General features: G+C 42.6%; 1 protein-coding gene across 1 annotated transcript in view; it reads left to right on the forward strand.

Annotated features, from left to right (window-relative positions):
* The window catches only part of RASGRP4 (RAS guanyl releasing protein 4), a 33241-nt gene that overhangs the window by 4657 nt on the left and 7116 nt on the right, over positions 1–21468 (forward strand). Inside the window, exons 5-9 of the mRNA XM_006871543.1 lie at positions 128–259; positions 366–510; positions 18640–18813; positions 20082–20198; positions 21082–21357. Of these exons, the coding sequence (XP_006871605.1) occupies positions 128–259; positions 366–510; positions 18640–18813; positions 20082–20198; positions 21082–21357 (844 nt within the window). The remainder of the gene's footprint in view (positions 1–127; positions 260–365; positions 511–18639; positions 18814–20081; positions 20199–21081; positions 21358–21468) is intronic.

Raw genomic sequence — 21468 nt, forward strand, 5'->3', positions numbered from 1 at the left:
CCCCCTGCCTACCTCTAGACCCCCTGCCTACCTCTAGATATCCCTCCTCAGTCCAAGAGACTCTTCCAGGAGGTCCTCCCCACCCTCACCTCCCATCCTGATCCCACCATCTCTAAACCACCCTCAGGTACTGGCTGACCCAGCACCCTAAGGTAGTACACCAAGAACCCCAACTAGAAGAGGTTATAGGTCGCTTCTGGGCCACCGTGGATAAGGAGGGAGACTCAGCCCAGAGGAGCCTGGGGGGCTCCTCCAATCTGTGAGTTATTTCCTCCCCAACTTCCTCTTCCCTGCCCAAATCTCCATCCTTCCACCCCCTTCATATCCCTGAGTCCCCTCCACCCTGAGTCCCTCTTTGCCCACAGCCTGAGCCCTGGTCCTCCACCCCCCATGAGCAGCCCAGGCCTGGGCAAGAAGCGCAAAGTATCCTTGCTTTTCGATCACCTGGAGACGGTGGAGCTGGCTCAGCATCTCACTTACCTCGAGTTCCGGTCTTTCCAAGCTATAACGGTGAGTGTTCCAGAAGCAGCTGGGAAAGAAATGAGAGTATGGGACCTGGCTGGGAGCAGGAAGGACCATCGCATGGGGCATGGGTGTCAGGCAGGAATCTCAACCCCGACAAAGTCCAAAGAAATGAGTAAAACTGGATGTGCCCAGAGCCCCTAGATTCAAACCCCACTCAGCCCCTCTGAAGCGTGTGACTTTGAACGTACAATCTTTCATTGATAGTTTCTCATCTTTTCCAGGACTTCGTTTTCTCACCTATAAAATGGTTATTATACTTGATGGGATAGTTGAAAGAATTCAGTTCATTTGTCTATTTAAAAAATGTATATTGCCATGCCTAGCACATTGCACTGTTTAAAATATTTTAGTAATCATTCGTTTTATTCAACATGTATTGTGCTACTAATATGTGCCAGGAAGTAGGGTTAATGAACAAAAGAGGCCAAAAGTCCCTGCCTTCATTAAGCTGACAATTTAGCTGCGAGAGGAGCAGATAATTATAAACAAGGTGAATCAGTAACATGTAAGGGTAAATCAAAAAGTATTGTTACTAAAGTTCCAGTTTACACATACACTGGTTTATTCCAAACAAAATGTTTCTGAATATGTCTCTGCAATCCATGGATGGCTGCAGACAAGCTCTCTTACCTGTCTTAGCCTTGTTACTGTTGTTAACTGCTGTTGAGTTGGTTCCAACTCATAGAGATCCTATATAGGGTTTCCAAGGCTTTGAATCTTAACAGGAGCAGAAAGCCTTATCTTTCTCCTGCAGAGCAGCTGGCGGGCTTGAACCATGGATCTTGCGGTGTGTAGTTCATTGTTTATCATATGGAGCCACCATGCTCCCTTAGTCTTGTTGTTGTTGTTAAGTGCCGTTGAGTCTGTTCTACTCATAGCAACCTTGTATAGAGTTCCCGAGGAGCACTTGGTGGGTTTGAACTGCTGACCTTGTGGTTCACAGTCCAGTGCTTATCCTGTAGCGCCATACCAGGAGTCCTTGCCTGGTTGTTGTTGTTGTTGTTGTTAAGTGCCACAGAGTCAGTTCCGACTCATAGCGACCCTGTATAGGATTTCCGAGAAGTGACTGGGGAGCTTTGAACTCCTGACCTGGAAGCTCAAACCCACCTTGTAGTCCAGTGCATTAACCCACAGCACTTTCCACAGGGTGCCTTTAAAACTAGGTGGCTTCCAAGGGGATCCACTGGGCCAGTTAAATTCCAGGCATTTCAGAAGGTTCTGGAAACTGTTATTTGGGATTCCAAAGGAATAATCTTGAAAGCTTTTCTTGAAAAACACAGGATGATCATGGGGGCTTATTATGAAGAAGCTTTAAGAAAAGGGAAAGTGGCATTGGTGAGAAAAAATCCAGGAAAGTTGCACTGAGGAATGGTTTGGGGTTTTCTTTTCCATCATGATGATCCACCTGATCAGTCTCCAAGAGTAGCAAGGGCTGTTCTAGAATAATTTCACTGGGACATCTTACACAGCCACCATACAGCCCTGGTATTGCCCCTTCAGACTTCCTTTTGCTCCCCAAACTCAAGGAACATTGAAAAGGAACATGATTTGAGTTCCTCAATAATGACAAGTATTGTAAATCAAATAGTGCAGAATTCTTCAAGGAAGGGTTAGAGAGATAGGAACACCACCTTCAGAAGTGGACAGATCTAGATGGAGGATGTGTTAAGTAACAGTAGTAGCTTTACATTTTGATATTTTTAGCTAATATAAATTTCTGTGATTTTGTAGCAATATTCTTTTACTTACCATCACATATAAAAAACAAACCCACTAACACCCAGTCAATTCTGAGTCACAGAAAACCGATACAAGGTTTCCAAGCTTATAAATCTTTATGGAACCAAACAGCTCATCATTCTCCTGTGGATTTGCTGGTAGGTTTGAACCAATGACCTTGTGATTAGCAGTCCAGTGTGCTTACCCTACATATATGTGTGTGTGTTTATACACACACACACATATGGAGTCCTGGTGAGGGAGTTGGTTTGAACAATAGTTGTCAAGTGTTGTTGAGTCTGTTCTGACTCATAGTGACCCTGTATAGGGTTTCCAAGGAGCTGCTGGTGAGCTTGAACCGCCGACCTTGCAGTTCAAACGGCTTAGTGGTTTAGGCAATAGTGGTAGACAGATTACAAATAAATGTTTCTTGTTGTAATATGTCATGTTGCTGTTAAGTGCCACTGAGTTTGTTCTGACTCACAGCGAGTCTGTATAGGGTTTCCAGGGAGCGGCTGGTGTGTTTGAAATGCCAACCTTCTAGTTAGCAGGCTGGTACTTATCCTACAGTGCCATATCAGAGTCATAAGTGGGAACAAGTGCCTGAAGAAATGACAAATGCCACCCTGACTATCAGCAATGGGATTATCTGAGATGGCAAGTTCTCTTTTCTGTAGGAAATTAATTTCAAGTCACTGTTCCATAGTAAACTGTCATTCTATGAATGAATCCTCCTGAGAACTCCAAGATGCCTAAGGTCCATTGGCCCCACATAGTCCAATCATCTAAAGTTGGCAAGACCCAAGTATTGGGTACTTTTTTTCTTAAATAAACTAATTCTCTGCACAAAAAGCCACATCCAGATGAGGTACATAACATGCCAGTCCCAGTATGAGTTTTAAAGAAAATGAAATTGATGAATTGGCTCTTTTAATCCCTCTGGTGTCCTGCTGTGGCTCTGCAGGATAATGCCCTAAACTCACCAGTGGCTCCTCAGAAACCCTGTACAGGGTACAGGGTCGCTAGGAGTCAGAATCGACTCAACGACACTTAACAACAACAAAGTCAATGAACCATCATAGATAGGTAATCCAAATTCTAGGCTACTCCAGAATTATGCACAAACTAGAGAATTTTGATGATTAATTATAAAACAGTTACTTATTGATGTTGTTGTTCAGTGCTGTGAGTTGATTATGACTCATGGAGACCCTGTATAGAGTTTCTGAGGAGTGGATGGTGAGGTTGAACCTTGTGGTTCAAATGAACCTTGCAGTCCAGTGCTTATCCTACAGCACCACACCAGGACTCATTAAAGAGGAATAATATCAACCATTACTAACAAAAGATTGCATCATGCAGGTGGAATAGAACATCCATCATAATCTACCTAGGCATGAAGAAGAATGAAACAGGGAGCTGATGGATAAGGGAATAATTCTGAAGTTTACCATAATTTGACATATGGTCATTTAAATGGTTTTTAAAAATCAATAGTAAAGGTAGATGTGAGCTTATAGTCCAAACTGGTACCACGAGGGAATCAACATGATCTCTTATGGACTGAGAGGAAGGGTGACATTCCCACTATTCAGTCACATTGCTGGTGCTGGCTACTGATTGAGTAAATTGGATAAAAGTACTTTCATTCCAAACATCAGTGGTTACGATAAATGTATAAAAATCTCATAATAGAGAAAGGTTAACTAAAGTATTGTTAATAGAAAACGAGTATAAAACATGTTCATCTTTAGTAAGTTACTGGGAGATGAACCCAAGTTGATAAATTAAAGCTCTTCATAGAGGTTATAAGTACTAAGTAGAGTACAACCATTTCAATTTCTTGCACAAGGAATAAAAAGATTAATCTATTTGGGTTAAAGTTAAAAGTATTAAATGATTGCCAAAGCTACTAAGAAATAATTCCACAATTGTGTAAAAACAACCCAAACTATTCATATAGCAGCAGGTCAGAAACAGAGTCCAAAAATTTCAGCAGTTTTGTCCCATGTGTTTTGGGACTGGCTGCTTGCTTTTGACATTTGTCTTCTTCTAAGATCATGCTGATCTGAGTTTCATATTTCCGTTTGGCTGACAAGTCCAGATAAGTGTTTTCACTTTCTCTATATGTAATAAATGAATCCAAAGGTTAATTTCATTTCATTTCACTGAGCAAGAGTTGGTTAAAGAGAACTAGATATGACCCCTTATGATGAGAGTCTAAGGTACCTTTTCCAATAAGCATCATCTCCTTGGATAATGTTCAATAAAGGAGGAGAACCATGTTTTAGGCTTTTGTTCCTCAAGTGCTTCTTTAATTTGTGAAAAATATTTCTTAGAATGTTACATTAGAGATCAACAGTATTTCAATAATTCAGGTTGTACTAAATTAGGGTCAACAAGGGCAGTACAGGGAAGCAAACCTTCCAGTAATTATCTCATAGGGAGAAAGTTTGTGAGGCCCAAAAGAAGTGTTTCATAAATATAGAAGGATCAAAGTGAGACCTGTAGCCCGAGACAGACCTAAGGATTTAGAAAGTTTAACAAGTTGGGCTTTTTTTTTATTATGGCATTTGTTCTTTCTGTAAGTCCAGAAGACAAGATAATAAAGACAATGCAATCTCTGGTTCATAGAGAAGATTCGGCATAGTTCTTTAAAAACCTTCCTAGTAAACAACTTCCCCATTCACTGGAAAGTATTTTTGATACTCCCTAGGTACTATTTTTGAGGAGCCTCTTTGCTACCAAAGAAGCAGTGGCTCGTTGTCAGGGAAAGCTTCTACCCAATGTAAAAAGCTGCAAAGCATTGCCAAGATATATTTCTAGCCACTTAAAGGTGAAAGCTGGATAAAATTGAATCTACCATTCAAGTATAGGTCCAGAGGGCAAAAGGTATTGCCTATCACATATTCAGCTGCCTCAGAAGAGAATTTCCCCATCTGTACTTCCTCAAAATCTCAATCATTTGATCTTTTCCTAGATAAGTGCTCTTATAGTGACATGCAAAAGTTTAGGAAGAACAAATTTAGCATCAAGCCTTTACTGTAATATGGAGTTGGGGTCTTGGTTAATAGCCTGGCTTTTTCCATGTCTCAATTTTATTTGACTGAGTTCATTGTTGGTATCTTAAGAGGTTTTCTTTGGTGGGTTTAAAAGCATCAGTTATTTCTCTATAGGTTCTCTTAGAGGTCCCTCTGTAGTCCTCTGTTATAACAGGGGCAGTGATAATTTGGGGAGCAGTACATGCAACTGCTGAGCCAGCAAGTTTATTTCCTCCAATTTCTTCAGTTTGGGGCACTCCCTGCAAGTGGCATGCCTGTCTTCTAATTACAGCATTTTCAGAGGGGATCAGTAAGGTGTCTAAAAGGTCAGCAACTCAACTCCCACTTTTTTAACAGTATGACCAGAAGAAGTAAACGAAACAAAAATACACTCTTTGTTTCCATAACAAATGCAATAATCATTTATCACTTCAAATACATATGTTGAATCTGTAAAAATATTACCAGACTTCCCTTTATCAAGTTTACAGGCTCAATTAGAAAGCAATTAGTTCAGCTTGTTTGAGCTGAAGTGGCTTCCAAGGACTTTGGTAGAAGTTTTAACAATTTGATAATGAAAGTCAGGAGTTGTTTTAAATAAGAGCCACCTACAAATAATATCATATCAGGGTTAGTCAAAGGAGTTTGCTTTCAGTTAGTATAAAGAGTCAAAAGCTGCCCAGTTAGGTCTAAATATCATGGGAAGGACAGTTTCCTTCATCAGTTATAGGCAGGGAGAACAGTGGCTGGGTCTAAAGTAGCCACTGAATGTTCTGTACTATTTGAAGCTGCTGGAAAAAAGGATTTCTTAGGTGAATCTGCTGGCAGATATATAGTCAGTTAAATTAGAACTAACTATAAATTGAATTCAGAAAAACACTGTTAATTGATGGTACATGGAGGGGATTATAATCGTTGTAATGAAACAAAGTATATGATTTGTTGAATGTAAAACTGATGATCTGCCCTGTAAACTTTCACTCAATTCACAAAACTTTAAAAAATAAAGTCAGAACTAAGTAGACACAGCATGGGGTACTTATATAGCTCAAAAATCCCCAACTGTATCTGCAGTTGTTGTTAAGTGCCATTGAGTCATTGCTGACCCATAGTGACCCTGTATAGGGTTTCCAAGGAGTAGCTGGTGAGCTTGAACCACCAACCTTGTAGTTCAAATGGCTTTGCAGTCTGGCACATTAACCCACAGCGCCACATAGTTTCTGCTAATTTTGCAGTAGCAGCTACAACCCTGAGCAAAAGGGGTAGATAGACTTAGCTATAGAGTTCAGCTGCAGGCTGTAATTAACTACAGGCCTATTTTGTTCTCTGTGTTTCTGTGTGGTGGCGGTGTGCCGTGGAGTTAGTTCCGACTCATAGCGACCCTGCACAGGGTTTCAGAGGTTTCAGAGGCTGTAAATCTTTACAGGAGCAGAAAGCCTCATCTTTCTCCCATGGAACAGCTGGTAGTTTTGAACTGCTGACCTTGAGGTAAACAGCCCAACACGTAACCACTATGCTCTCAGAGCTCCTTGTGTTTCTGTGTAAGAACACCTAATGTATTACCAGAAACTTCACGTACAAATAAGGAGAAGTCTAAATGATAATCAGACTCCTGATGTGGCACTGTAGGATCAACACTGGACTGTGAACCACAAAATCGGCAGTTCAAACCAACCAGCTGCTCCTCAGAAACCCTATACAGGGTCGCTATGAGTTGGAACTGATTGGACAATACTGAACAACAACAACAAATGATAGTTAGGTAATCCTAAAGTGGGCATGCTAGTCAAAGCTTTTCAAAAATTAGATATTGATCCCTTTATCTGGGATAAAATAGAATGTATTAGGTTCAGAGATTGTTGAAATATGTGTATAAAGTTTGAGCCACAAGAGAAAAGTTAGGAATCCAAGCTTGACAATAGCCACATAGCCCTATAAATCTCGTTAATTGTTTCTGTGTTTTAGATAAAGGAAGGCTGCTATAGTTTATTTTCTCTTGGGGTCAATAGAAAAGCCTCTGTAGACATTATATGACATAGTGTATAACAGAAGACTGAGCTAATTGTAGCTTTTCTTTAGAACCTTTATGTCAACCAGCAACTAAATGTTTTAACAAAGTAATGTTGTCTTCTAGGCAAGCTTCCCAAGAGGTGAACATCAGTAACTCACTGCAAAAAGGTAGATCAATTTGGAAATTGTACACGTAGCAAATATGCTTGGAAAATCTGAGAGAAATGAGTGTGGGGGGCGTGAATGGGGAGGCTCAGTGAAACCTTGGGGCATGACAGTCTAAGTGAACTGTTGATTATCCCAACTAAAGGCAAATAAATATTGGATTTCTACAGGGTCTACAGGAATACAAAAAAAGGTACTGCAAAGGTGTATCACAGGAAAGCATGCCACACCAGAGGGAATATTGGAAAGTAACAAAGATGGGTTAGGGACAAGTGGAAATCTAAGAATGACAAGACAACTAATTACACATAAGTCTTGAACAAATCTGCAGCCTCTGTGTTGTGAATTCTTAACTGGAAGGACCACTGTGCTGCATGAGCTAATGCAGGAGATGATTAACCCTTTAGACAGAAGACCCTGAATCATAGGCATTAGTCCTTCCTTTACTTCTCATTCAAGTGGGTGTTGGGGCATATGGGGCAGGGGTTTAAATGTGTCCACTTCAGTTTTTAAGGAGCTCTGTTAGCAAAGTGGTTACAAGTCAGGCTGCTAACCTCAAGGTCAGCAGTTCAAAACCACCAGCCATTCTGCAGGAGAAAGATGAGGTTTTCTGCTCCCATAAAGATTTACAGCCTCAGAAACCCTGTACAGGGTCACTATGAGTTGGCACTGACTTCACAGCACACCACCACCACTTCAGTTTTAAAGTTTAGCAGACAACACTCGACCATCATTTGTGCCTCTTGTGGCCCATAATATTTTAGGGACCTGAATATTTTAGGAAGCCTGAACACTTTTTCTATTCGTGTACCGAATGATTGAAACTTATTTTAGGATGACCACTAAAAGTAATGGCCCATTCTTTCAAACATCCTTCATAGTCAGAAATTTTCAACTTCTGAAGATGTTTTACAGTTTCTGAAACAGTCTAGTCACTGAAGACCAAGTCTCATAAGATATTTTGAGATCCAAGTTGGGTTCTGCTCATAAAAGCGTGAGACTCGTTCCCTAGTGTGGCTCTGAAGGTGACTTTAGGTAGAAGACCTTTGAATGTTGTTTGCATTAAGAGGTGTACATCACTTCACAAGTTGCCCAAATTGAAGAAAACGCCACTCATTCTGTATGTCCTGCTATCTGTAGTGTGCTTTAGTTTTTAATATTGGTTTTTGTTGTTAAGTTTCATCGAGTCAGTTCAAACTCATAGCAACCCTGTAGAGGGTTTCTGAGGAGCAGCTGGTGAGTTTGAACTGCTGATCTTGCAGTTCAAACTGACTATACGATATGGTGCTTATCCTATAGTGCCATACCAGGAAACCTTTTAAAAACTTTCTCTTTTTCTTTGTGAACATTTTGAGTGTATGAAAAGTAAGCAGCAGCGTGTTTAACAGAAAGTTTAATTCTCTGCTAAGTTGCTAAACTTAGTAGCATGGGAATAAGCGTTGGCATTAATTACCAATAAAGCACCAACAAATTGATTGATTATAAAGTTTTTCAGTAATCTGAGAAAAACTTCAAAAAGGCAGAGAGCCTAGTTTTGAAAGGGCAAAGAGCCTTTTCTTTTTTAATGTTATCGATCCTTAAGTTCTAGTTTTCAGGCAAAATGAATATTTTGCCATTAAATTGTAAATGGCAATTCATTTAAATAAAATATCTCTATTAAATTGAAAGGGAAGAAAAAAAAGAGTGCAGATCCTCAATGGGGTCAAAAGATATTTGCATAGGTTAATTGAATGTTTGTTGTTTATGAGTAGCCCCCACCCACTATTTTTGTGGGCTTTTCACTCTAGTATTGGGGCTATGGTAAACACAGGGGGGTTAATAGCAGATAGAATCGCTCTAATATCAAGTCCTGCTGTGGCACTGACGATAAAGCACTGGACTGCAAGGTCAGTTTGAACCATACTGTTGGCGGTTCAAACTCACCAACTTCTCCTTGGAAAGCCCTATTATAGGGTTGCTATAGGAAAGCCCTATTATAGGGTTGTAACCGACTCAACAGCACTTAACAACAACGCTAATATCAATTAAAATTTAACAGTGTTCTCCATTAATAGACATAGGTGTTTTCTCCTTGAGGGTTTAGAGCCACCACAGGTAAAGTCCCTGCATTGTCCCTTCATTTTGAATCAAGGGATGAGAGGGTAATTGAGGCAGAAACACTGTTCTGTTCTTCAACTTGGAATATTCATTCCTCCAATGGTCAGCTCTTTTACAGTAGTGGCAGAGACCAGTTTTAGACACATTGGAGGGTTTAAGGTTTTGTTCTGAGTAGGCCTTGTAGCAGCTGAAAGTGAAAGGTCATGAATTTGTTAACTTTAATAGCCTCATGAGCCACACTAGTTCATTGGGCAGTGGGAGCAGTTTTATAATCTAAATGATGTCTTTTAACTATGGCTGAAATTTCAGGCTGCAGGCCAGATGTCAATACTGCATTAGAAGTCCCCATAGTCCTTGGTTTAAAGCAAGGATGGGGAACCTTCTTCTGCCAAAATTTATAATATTATTCACAAACGATACAAAATTATCAACTTAAAAATGAGCCTAAAAAAAAAATGAGCCTGCTACATTTGATCAAACATTTAATTAACTCACCCCTAATGTGACAGCTGGAGTCCTGGTATGGCACTGTGGGATAAGCACTGAACCATAAAGTCGGTTTGAGCTGCAAGGTCAGCAGTTCAAACTCACCAGCCACTCCTCAGAAACCTTATACTGGGTCGCTATGTGTCAGAATCAACTCAATGGCACTTAACAACAACAATGTGATGACTGGAACTACGGTTGCCTTGTCAGGGCCAAGCAAATAATTTCATGGACCTTATACAGCCTACGCCTGGTCTAAAGGCTCTAACCCAGAATGTTCTGAAAGCTCAGGCTTGATTCACATATGCACTTTCACCTTATTTTATACGCAAAATGGATTTTTGTCAAAACCTATTGCTTTTGACTGACTGTGAGGGTTGTAAATGTAAAGGTAGACATTTTGTAGCAAAAGGAGGGGATTGACTTTGCAGTCTAGGAGCAGAGGTCCCTGGGACCATCAAGGGAGAAGAGCCAAGTGTGGGACCCTATCCAGAGAAAGTGATGCCAGAGATGGAAGCAGAGACAATGATGTGGAGAGATGGAGTGGCTGGGGACTCTAGACCCAGAGAGGGAGAGGGGCTGTGTGCTGACAACCGAGGGGCAGGCTTGCAGGGTTGGTTGGTTGATGACGCATGGAAGGGATTGTAACCACGGCAATGGAATGATATACGATAGGATGAATGTAAAGCTAATGTTCTCCCATATAAACTATCACATAACTCACAATAAAACATTAAAAACAAACAAACAACAACAACAACAACAAAAAGTGTTCCTTTCCATTCAGTATATTCTAACCATAATTCGGCTTCCCTTGCATCAACTAAGGAGCTCTTGTAGCACAGTGGTTGTGTTGGGCTGCTAACCAAAAGGACAGCAGATCAAGTCTACCATCCTCTCCCAGAAGAAAGATGAGGCTTTTTACTCCCATTTATAGTCTCAGTAACCTAAACTGGGTCACTATGAGTTAAAACAGACTCAACAGCACACCAGCAACACCACCACGGTCAACTTACATATGAAATCATTGATAGAAATCAGGCCATCTGGACTGATAAGCTTTAATAAGGATTTTTTATTATTTAGCAGATTTTGAAAAGCTTTCCATGTGAGTCCAGGGAGAACAATAAATAATAAATAGGATTCTTTGGGTTTTACTAGTACCCATTCCAAATTCCATGGGGTGAATCCCAAGCAGCACGTCAGACTTGTTTTGGGCACTCTTGTCTTTGGATTCTCTGACTGAAACTTTAGCATTCTTTAAGGAATAAAGGAAGTTCAGACAGTGTTTCCAGAAAGGTGAGAAAGTAGAAGAGGTCAGAGAAGCAGAAGGAACTGGGGGGAGGAGGGAGCGAGGTGTAAGCATAAAAGAGCTCTGACTTGGCAGTTCCTTCTTTTGCATTCTGCAATTCTTTATTCTGTTTATTAAGTTCTTTATTCTGTTTATTAAGTTCTTTATTCTGTTTATTAAGTTCTTTATTCTGTTTATTAAGTTCTTTATTCTGTTTATTAAGTTTACTAACAGCATCTTGCAAAGAAGGTATGAGGGTCTTTGCTATTTTGGTGTCTTTGAAAGGCCTGGAGGTAGAGGTACCAATTTAAAAAGGTGTCACATTGCAATTTCTTAATGTAGTAGGAATCCTGGTGGCACCGTAGGATAAGCACTGTACCATGAGGTTGGTGGTTCAAACTCACCAGTGACTACCCAGGAGAAAGCTGAGGCTGTCTTCTCTCATGAAGATTTCCAGTCTCCGAAACTATATAGGGTCTCCAGGAATTAGAATTGACTCAATGGGTGGGTGTAGAAAATATAGCATAAAAAGGTTCCTCAGAGTAGTCACTGATCTTCTGAACTGCCCTTGGTTAGTTCATGCCAAGCAGGAAAAAAACGAATGTCAAAGAAACCAGAAGACTCTAGAGTCCTCAGCTGCTCCCTGTCTCCAGGTCCTCATCTCTGCCTCCATCTCTGGTGTTGCTGTTTCTCTGGATAAGGTCCCACATTCTGCTCATGCTTTTCTCCCTTGATGGTCCTAGGGTCCTCTGTTCCTGGACTGTAAGATTAACTACTCTCCCCTTTTTGTTACAAAACTTCTACCTTTACAGTTATGACAGTTGAAATTAGTCATAATTAAACTACAATTCTTAACATCATTGTTTCTAATTTCTAATCTTCTGGAACATGTTCATCGAGGCATTCTTTTTGGATTGAGCTTCACAAACACTGTTTGTGAATAGTTTGTTAAAAGACAAACATCTTTTTTTTTTTTTTAACTTGAAAAAAACCCACTCTTTATTGTGAATTGTTTATAACATATACATATCTATATGTTTATATATACAGCTCATCAGTGTTAGAGTCAACAATTCATATGCATTTTGTTTCATCTCGCTGACTGAGATCCCTTCAATACATCATTCATCCCACTTCCTCCCTGGGTTCCTTTCTAACCCTTCTGAACTTTGTCCTTGGGTCAATACTGCACTTTTGTTCTCAAATAGTTGATTATTTTAAGGTGTATGTACCTTCTAGAGTTGTTGTTCTCCTTGTTGTTGTTGTTGTTATGTGCTGTGGAGTCGGTTCCAACTCATAGCGACCCTGTACAGGACTTCTGAGGCTGTAAATCTTTACGGGAGCAGAAAGCCTCATCTTTCTCCCGTGGAACAACTGGTAGTTTCGAACTGCTGACCTTGTGGTTTGCAGCCTGATTCGTAACCACTACGCTACCAGAGTTCCCATATTGTTCTCCTTAAGACCTGTCTATTATTTGGCTGAAAATTGAACCATGGGGGTGATTATGGGCCATATAGTCTCAGGGCTCCCACCAGCCTCTATCTCTTTTTTGTTTTGTTTTTGAAGGTTTTTATCATGGATTGAGTAAAAGTTTACAGGGCAGTATGATTCAACAAATCATACACCTTGTTTCATTACAATGATTATAATCCCCTCCATGTACCATCAGATAACAGTGTTTCTCTCTATTCACTCTAGCTCTTTTTTTTTTTTTTTTAACACTCAGGCATATATAATAATTTACACCACCAAAGAGCGCATTCTGCAAGTCTGCCTCCTGGCCGCGGGCTTTCAGTCCCTCTCCCTCCATGAATCTAGAGTCCTCAGCTGCTCCTTCTCTCCATGTCCCCATCTCTGCCTCCATCTCTGGTGTCACTGCTTCTCTAGATAGGGTCTTGCATTCACTTGTGCTCTTCTCCTTTGATGGTCCTAGGGTCCTTTGTTTCTGGACTGTTTAACTACTCCTGTGTTTTTGTTACAAAACTTCTACCTTTACAATTGTGACAGTTGCAATTAGTCATGATAACAATTACTCACAATTGAATCATAAGAATCTTATCCCCATTTTTTTTTAATCAGACCCATCTTATATTCCATTAACTTTTCCCTCCATTTAAGACAGTCTATTTTATCCTGTAATCTACCTGACCTTCTCACCACCTGGATCTCTCTGTTCCTCTGTGTTTACCTTCTTTTACATTGTAATTGTTTTGATCATAGACTGACCTCCCAGATCTTCTGAATTTGTTCCTATAGTTTTATTTTGTTCTCGACTCTTCCATTTGTCAGTTGGGTTCCAGGCGATGCTGCCACATACGTCAATCTCTGGTTGTTGTCTGCTCTTGTTGGTTCTCAGTCCACAGAACTTCCTTTAGGATGTTTTTCATAGCAGGGTTGGCTTTGACAAAATCCCTTAGCTTCTGTTTATCCTGGAATGTTTTGATTACACCATCATATTTGACTGACAGCTTTGCTGGGTAAGAGGATTCTTGGTTGGCAATTTTTTTCTTTCAGAGTTTTATATATGTCACCCCATTGCCTTCTTGCCTGCATGGTTTCTATTGAGAGTTCCAAGCTTAATCTGATTTGCTTGCCTTTGTATGTTACACTTCTCTTTTCCCTAGCTGCTTTTAGGATTCTGTCCTTATCTTTGATTTTGGAGACCTTGATTATTATATGTCTTGGTGATTATATTTTAGGGTCTTTCCTTCCTGGAGTTCATTGAGCTTCTTGAATGCTTATCTTTTCGGTTTTCAGGATGTTAGGAAAATTTCCTTCCAGAAGCTCTTCAACTATCTCCTCTTTGGACTTGCATGATTCTTCCTGTTCCAGAATGCCAATAATTCTTAAATTATTCCACTTCATGTTGTCCAACATGAATCTTAGACCGTCTTCAGATTTTTTTAATACTTTTTTTCTGCTTGTTCTTCTATCTTAGTAGTGTTGAGAGAATTATCTTCCAGCTCACTAGTTCTGACTAACATCTCTTCAATTCTACTCCTTTGCCCTGTCAGTGTATTGTCCATTTCTGATATTCTATTATTATTTGGATCTCTTTCTGTAGGTTTTTAATTGTTTCCAGTGCTGTATCTATCTTATTTGATTGTTCCTATAGTGCTTTCCTGACTTCTTCCTTATTTTTCTCAACTCCGTTGTAAAGTGTTTTGATACATTTTTATAATCATTTTTCTGAATTCCTTCTTAGGCATTTCCAAAGCCTGTCCTCCTTCCAGTATGAAGTGTAGGTCTACCTCCAGCTCATTTGTCTCAGTCACTTTATCTTCCTGATATGGTCTGTTTCTGTTTTTTGGGGCATATTCAGTATTTAGCTGTGACCTTAATACTTAGATAGGTGTGTGTTTTGGTATTTTTTATGCTTTCTGATTGCCCCCAGGTAGATGTGGTCAGGAGATAGGCTTCCCTTTTCACTGTTCTTCCTGAGAAATTTCAAGATGCCACTGTTAGTCGTTATGACGTAACTCAGGATTTAATTTTTGGCCTATTTCCTTTTTAGTCTTCCTGTTCAGGCCTTTTTCCTAGTGATAAACAGTTCAGAGCCCACTGTGGCCATTTAGTGTCTCCATTTGGTTTTAAGTGGAAATTGTCCCTTTACATTTTGAGGAGCTCTGTGCACATGCGTAATAGAGCCCTCCGGGGATGAGGTGGGGTGTCCACTGGATCAAGCACCCCCTCTAGTCACCAGAATGGAGGTGCGCAGACAGCGAGAGACCAGTGAACAAATACAAAAAAAAAGAATGTCCACAGCTTTAGCTCTGCAGTTCTGTCAGGTGTCAATCTTGCCCAAGATGACTGCTCATCTTACTTCTGCTACAAAGTCCACTGGCTGTAAGCCTTCCAACTTTCTAAATATTACTTTACATGTGGTTCAGAATTCTAGGACCATCCCCTGAGCCTGCTTGGTTCAGTATTCTGTGTTGTTACTGACGGAGCTCCTCACTGCACTTCTACCCTCTCTGCCATCTTGTTTGTTCTCCAAGACAAAAACATCTTTTAACAAGCATTTCCTCCACAAGCTAAAATCACAACCCTTGCTCCGATTGGGTTACAAGCAATTAAACTTTTATAAGAAACAGAATTGTCTCTTCAGAGCAGCTGAAGCAGAGATTTTAGGCCAAGCTATAGTTTGATTCACAATTGAGTTTAATTTAGCTCTGGGCAGCCATTCTAGTCATACCAACTGCCTTGGTTTTGGGGTTTGCTTAATATACACAGAGAGAGTGTGTATAGTACACATAGGTTTCCGTAGTATACATAGAGAGAGTGTATATAGTATACATAAGTTTGCTTAGTGTACATAGAGAGTGTATAGTATACATAGGTTTGCTTAGTGTACACACAGAGAGTGTGTATAGTATACATAGGTTTGTTTAGTATACAAAGAGAGTGTATAGTATACATAGGTTTGCTTAGTATACATAGAGTGTGTATAGTATACATAGGATAAGTGCTGGACTGATAACCATAAGATTGATGGTTCAAGCCCACGAGCTACTTCACAGGAGACAGATGAAACTATCTGCTCCCACAAAGATTCACCTAGGAGATTAACCTTGGAAGCCCTATATGTCAGAACCAACTAAACGGCACTTAACAACAATAACGTATGTATATACAGTTAAGAGCCCAACAGTTGCTCCCTAGGAGAAAGATGAGGCTTTCTACTCCCTCAGAGATTTTTAAAGCCTCAGTAACCCTATACAGGGTTGATATGAGTTGGAACCAACTTGATGGCACTTAACAACAATAATCAATAATAGACATTTATATTATATTAGAAGGAGTCCTGGTGTGATGCTGTACATTAGATTGCTAACTGCAAGATTGGCAGTTCAAATCCACCAGCTGCTTCTTGGACCCTATACTAGGTCACTGTGAGTTGGAACCAACTCAATGGCACTTAACAACAAGTGCTAAGGAGAAAAATAAAGCACATTATTGTGTGAGTGTGTGTGGCCTGTTGGTGCCAGATCTTCCAATTTCAACTTCACACTCCTTAGTGGTGTGACCTTGGGCAAGTCATGTGTTTGCTGCCTCAGTTTGCTCATCTGTACAAAGGGGATATTAATAGTTTCTGCCTTAGAGAAAGAGTGTCTGGTTCCTAGTAGATGCGCTTTGGTTGAATCATTTGAAATGGCTTTATTTTACTTTTCCAAATGTCAAGTTCTTTTTTTTTTTTTTTTATGTGCTTCAACTTAAATAGAGGTTAGTGATCACCACCATTTCAAGGGAAGTGGGGATCTGGTTCCTTAATGTGAAAATTTCCAGATCATTAAATACATAGATACACAAATATATAAACATATGCACACACAAGGGGGCTTCAAAAAGTTCTTGGTGAAAATTTCATTCTCTTTTAGTTCCATTTTCCCACAAACTTTTTGAAGCCGCCTCATATTTGTATAAACATTTTGCTAGCTAAATGAAACCTATGAGTGCGACACATTTCATCCTGAGATCACCAGTCTGTGACTTCTGGTTTAAGGTGACTCTGCCAGCCAAGTAGCACATTGTTTATCAAACCTTGGGATACTTGGTGTCCCTGGTAATCTCTTCCAAAACAGAATGCTTTTGGTTTATCTTGTTTTTGTTTTCTCTTCTGGTTTCATTCATTCATTCAACCAATGTTTACTGAATGCCAGCTGTGCCCCAGACACAGTGCTAGAACTAGGAGCCTCACTGAAAAGGCAATGAGTAAATAAAGACCTGAAGGAAGAGGTGAGGAAGTGAACCATGAGGACTTTAGGGGAGGAGTGTCCTAGGCAGAGGGAACCATCAGTGCAAAGGCCCTGAAGTGGGTGTGTATCTACAATGTTGAAGGAAGAGTTGGCTGGAACAGAGCAACAAGAGGGAGCATGAACGGAGAGAATGTTAGGAAGGTACAGGACAGATTATATGGAGCCTTGTGGGTCACAGGGAGTACTGTGGTTTTGATTCTGAGTGAGATGGAGCCACAGGAGAACTCTAAGCTGGAGAAGATGTGACTCAAGTATGCACAGGTTCCCTCTGACTACATGGGAACAGATTGCAAGGGGCAGTGTGGGAGCAGGGCACTCAGAGAGGAGACTGCTGTGAGTTCTGGCAGGAGGATGATTGACAGGATCAGGGTGGGGCAGAGGAGGAGGGAGTTCTAGAAGTATTTTGAAAGAGTGGACAGGATCTGCTGGCTGAATAGATGTGGGTGTGGAAGGTTAAGCCCTATGCTATTTCCCTTCAGATGACATACAAGTTGGTTTCAGGTCCTCTTGCCCATCCCTCCCTTTGGATGCCCATGAGGTATACAGTTAAGAATATGAGCAGCAGACTGGGTTCTTATCTAGGTTCACACCTGGGCGGCCTTGGACAAATTACTTAGCCTCTCTGTGCTTTGATAGTCTCATCTGTAAAATGGGTATTATAATAATAATATTCTACCTGCTTTGTAGAATTATAGTTAAATGAGTTGATTTGTCAAAGAATCAGAATGGTGCCTGGCTTCATTTAATCCGGACCACTCGGAGGTAGGAGCCTTGGTAGTGTAGTGGATTACAACCTGGGCTGTTAACTGCAAGGTCAACAATTTAAATCTACTAGTCACTCCTTTGGTAGCATAGTGGTTACGAATCAGGCTGCGAACCTTAAGGTCAGCGGTTCGAAACTACCAGCTGCTCCATGGGAGAAAGATGAGGCGTTCTGCTCCCGTAAAGATTTACAGCCTCGGAAACCCTGTACAGGGTCGCTATGGGTCGGAACCAACTCGACGGCACTTAACAACGACAGTCACTGCTCTGGAGAAAAGACAAGCCTTTCTGTTCCCATAAACATTTACAACCTCAGAAATCCTCTACGGGGTGGCAGTGAGTCGGAACTGACTCAAGGGCACACAACCACCACCACCACCACCCAGAGGGGTCTCAGAAGAAAGATCTGGCAATCCATTTCTGAAAAACCAGCCATTGAAAACCCCATGGAGCACAGTTCTGGTGTGACTCCATGAGTCAGAATGGGCTCCAGAGCAACTGGTTTGATTTGGGGGGGCTCAATTTTAAATCTTCAAAACATTTAAAAATATATATACAAACTGTCTTTTTCCAGGAAATTTGGGGCTGCTTGTGACTCCAAGCAAGGGGATGCCTTACCATAGGAGAGGATCATGATGGTTTCAGAAATGTGTGGCAGCAGCGTGGGGGTGTGTGTGTGTGTGTGACACAGCTAGGACAGGCTAGGACATTAGGGGATGGACATGTGAGGAGGAGCTGATCTTGAGCATCCACGGCCCATTCTGATGCCTTCCTCCCTCCCTCCTAGCCCCAGGACCTGCGGAGCTACGTTTTGCAGGGTTCTGTGAGGGGTTGCCCGGCTCTGGAGGGTTCCGTAGGCCTCAGCAACAGTGTGTCCCGTTGGGTGCAGGTCATGGTGCTGAGTCGGCCCGGGCCCGCGCAGCGCGCGCAGGTGCTGGACAAGTTCATCCACGTGGCACAGGTGAGGCACCTTTCAGCTCGCTTTCCCTGCTAACACCAGGGCGCGCAATTTCATACTGCGCGATTCTTGCTCGCCCAAGCCCCATAGATAGGGTCACTATGAGTCAGAACCGACTCTACCGCACCTAACAATAAAGGCCCAACAGACCATGCCGGGCAGTGACGTCATCCACTTTCCCACCACCCCCATCCCGCCCCGAGACCCCAGACTGTAACAGCACTTCTTCCATGGCATTATCATTGCATCAAACTCCCAATCCTCCCTTTTCTCCGAATGTTATATCCCCAGAACAGTGAAAGCCACTCTCCCTCCGCTTTGCATTTCCTCCACCTCGAACCGCAGTGTCTAGGCCCAACAGGGCTTCCAGGGCAGTGACCGTATCCCTCTCTATCCCGACGTGTTTCTCCCAGGTTCCTACCCATAGAGTCAAGCACTCTGCTCCCGGCTTCCGGATACCTTCCCTTCCAGCGAGACAGAGAGCGTAGCCCTGCCTTCTCCACCATGGCCACGCCCCCTTACGCATTTCCTCGCATACCACGCCCTATCTTGGGCTTCTGGGCTTGGCTTCCTCCTGCTGGGTGTTTAGCTTTGGCCTTCTACCCCTTTGCCTGGGGTCTCCTAGATCTGAGAACCTTCTACTCTTCTCTGGCACTACCCTCACCCCACAACGACCTCCAACTTTTAAACTTCGGAAAAGAGAGGGTGAAGGAATCCCGCCTGGTGGAATCCACTTCCAACTTGACCTCGCAGACTCAGTCTGGCCCCATACACCTGGGCCTGGTCGTCTCTCTAGCTTGTCTCTCTCCTTGTCCCGGACGTCTGGCACTGCGACATCTGAACCCCACACACTCCACACACTTGGCTGACCCACAGCTGCATAGACCCCACAACTTAGTACCTATACTTTCCTGTCTCCTGCCATGGCCCACTCCTGCTTGAAACGTTCTTTTGTCCTCAGTTGTATAATGGCCACACTGATTTGTCCACACCACAAAAATGCAATGAAAAGATACTGAAATGCTTCCACAAACGTTTTTAAAGTCTTCTCATATGCTCCATAGGATAAACACTGGACTGCGAACCACAAGGTTGGCGGTTCAAGCCCACCAGCAGCTTCACAGGAGAAAGATGAGTGTCTGCTCCTGCAAAGATTTAAAGCTTTGGAAACCCTGTCACTATGAGTTTGAACTGACTCAACACACTTAACAACAACAACAACGTATGCCTGAGTTTCCCTACTTTGAGTTCCCAACCCTTTCCCTTTGTAGAAGCTCCGGCAACTGCAGAATTTCAACACGCTGATGGCAGTCACCGGGGGTCTGTGTCATAGTGCCATCTCCAGACTCAAGGACTCCCATGCCCACCTGAGTCCTGACAGCACCAAGGTGAACTCCCCACTGCCCTTCCTAAACTTCCAAGGGGTCAGCTGTCTCAACACTCCACATTTAAATCCCCCAATCTCTTAAGCTCTGCCTAGGGACTCTGGAAACACCCGAAGACCTTGTTTCCCCAAATCCCACAGAATCCAATAAGGTGTTTGAACTTTATCCAGAGGGCAATGGGGAGCTACAGAAAGTTTGGGATTGATGGAGACACCCATGATCAGATTTGGGTTTTTGAAAAATTGCTCTGGTGGTTGGTAGAGGGAGTGAATTGAAGAGGGAAGACAGGTGACCAGGACAGTCCAGCACCCTGTAAGCAAGTGATGCAGTTTGTTCTTTCTCCTCGGGGGTCTTAAGGAGCCATGAAAGTGTTTTTGAGCTAAGGAAGAATGTGATCAGAGTTTTGTGTCAGAAACACCACTTAAGTGCTGTGTGGAGGGTGGACTGAAGAGGGTACGATTGAAGGCTGCAACTCCAGCAGGGATGCTGGAGCTGGGACTGAGCATAAGACTAGACTGGGCTAGAGGAGGGACCTCAGAGAGGGGAGGAGGGGACGGGCAGGAGAGACAATTGCTCAGAAGGCCATGGGGATTTATGAGCAGGTGTGTGTAAGTGTAGCAGAGTGGTGTATTGGCTGAAGCACAGATATCTAGCCTGGGGAATGATGATGGATATGGGGACTCCTTTATATGGGTTCCCAATAGGAGGAGCCATTTGAAAGACATGCTAAGACCCCTGTAAGACTCTAAGGGGAGTTCCGATTCCCTGGGGTCTGGGTCCCGCACAGAAGTCTGCTAGGATACTAGCAGGGAACAGAACCAACTCACAGTAACACATTCCGGCCCCCCCACATAACCTCGCCCTCCACTCCACCATCTCCCCACAGGTCCTACTGGAGCTGGCCGAGCTCCTCTCTGCCCACAACAACTACGCCCGCTACCGGCGCACCTGGACCCACTGCACGGGCTTCCGGCTGCCTGTTCTGGGTGTGCACCTCAAGGACCTGGTGTCCCTGTATGAGGCCCATCCTGACAGGCTGTCTGATGGCCGTCTGCACCTGCCCAAGCTCAACAACCTCTACTTGCGGCTGCAGGAGCTGGCTGCTCTCCAACGACAGCATCCGCCCTGCAGCGCCAGCGAGGACCTACTGCATCTGCTCACGGTGAGCTGAGCTATCATGCCAGGCTGGGGGCGGAGCCTGTGAGCTGAGCTGTCCTGCCAGGCTGGGGGCGGAGCCTGTGAGCTGAGCTGTCCTGCCAGGCTGGGGGCGGAG

This window comes from Chrysochloris asiatica, unplaced genomic scaffold (assembly GCF_000296735.1).
Source record: "Chrysochloris asiatica unplaced genomic scaffold, ChrAsi1.0 scaffold00168, whole genome shotgun sequence".
Lineage (NCBI taxonomy): Eukaryota > Metazoa > Chordata > Mammalia > Afrosoricida > Chrysochloridae > Chrysochloris > Chrysochloris asiatica.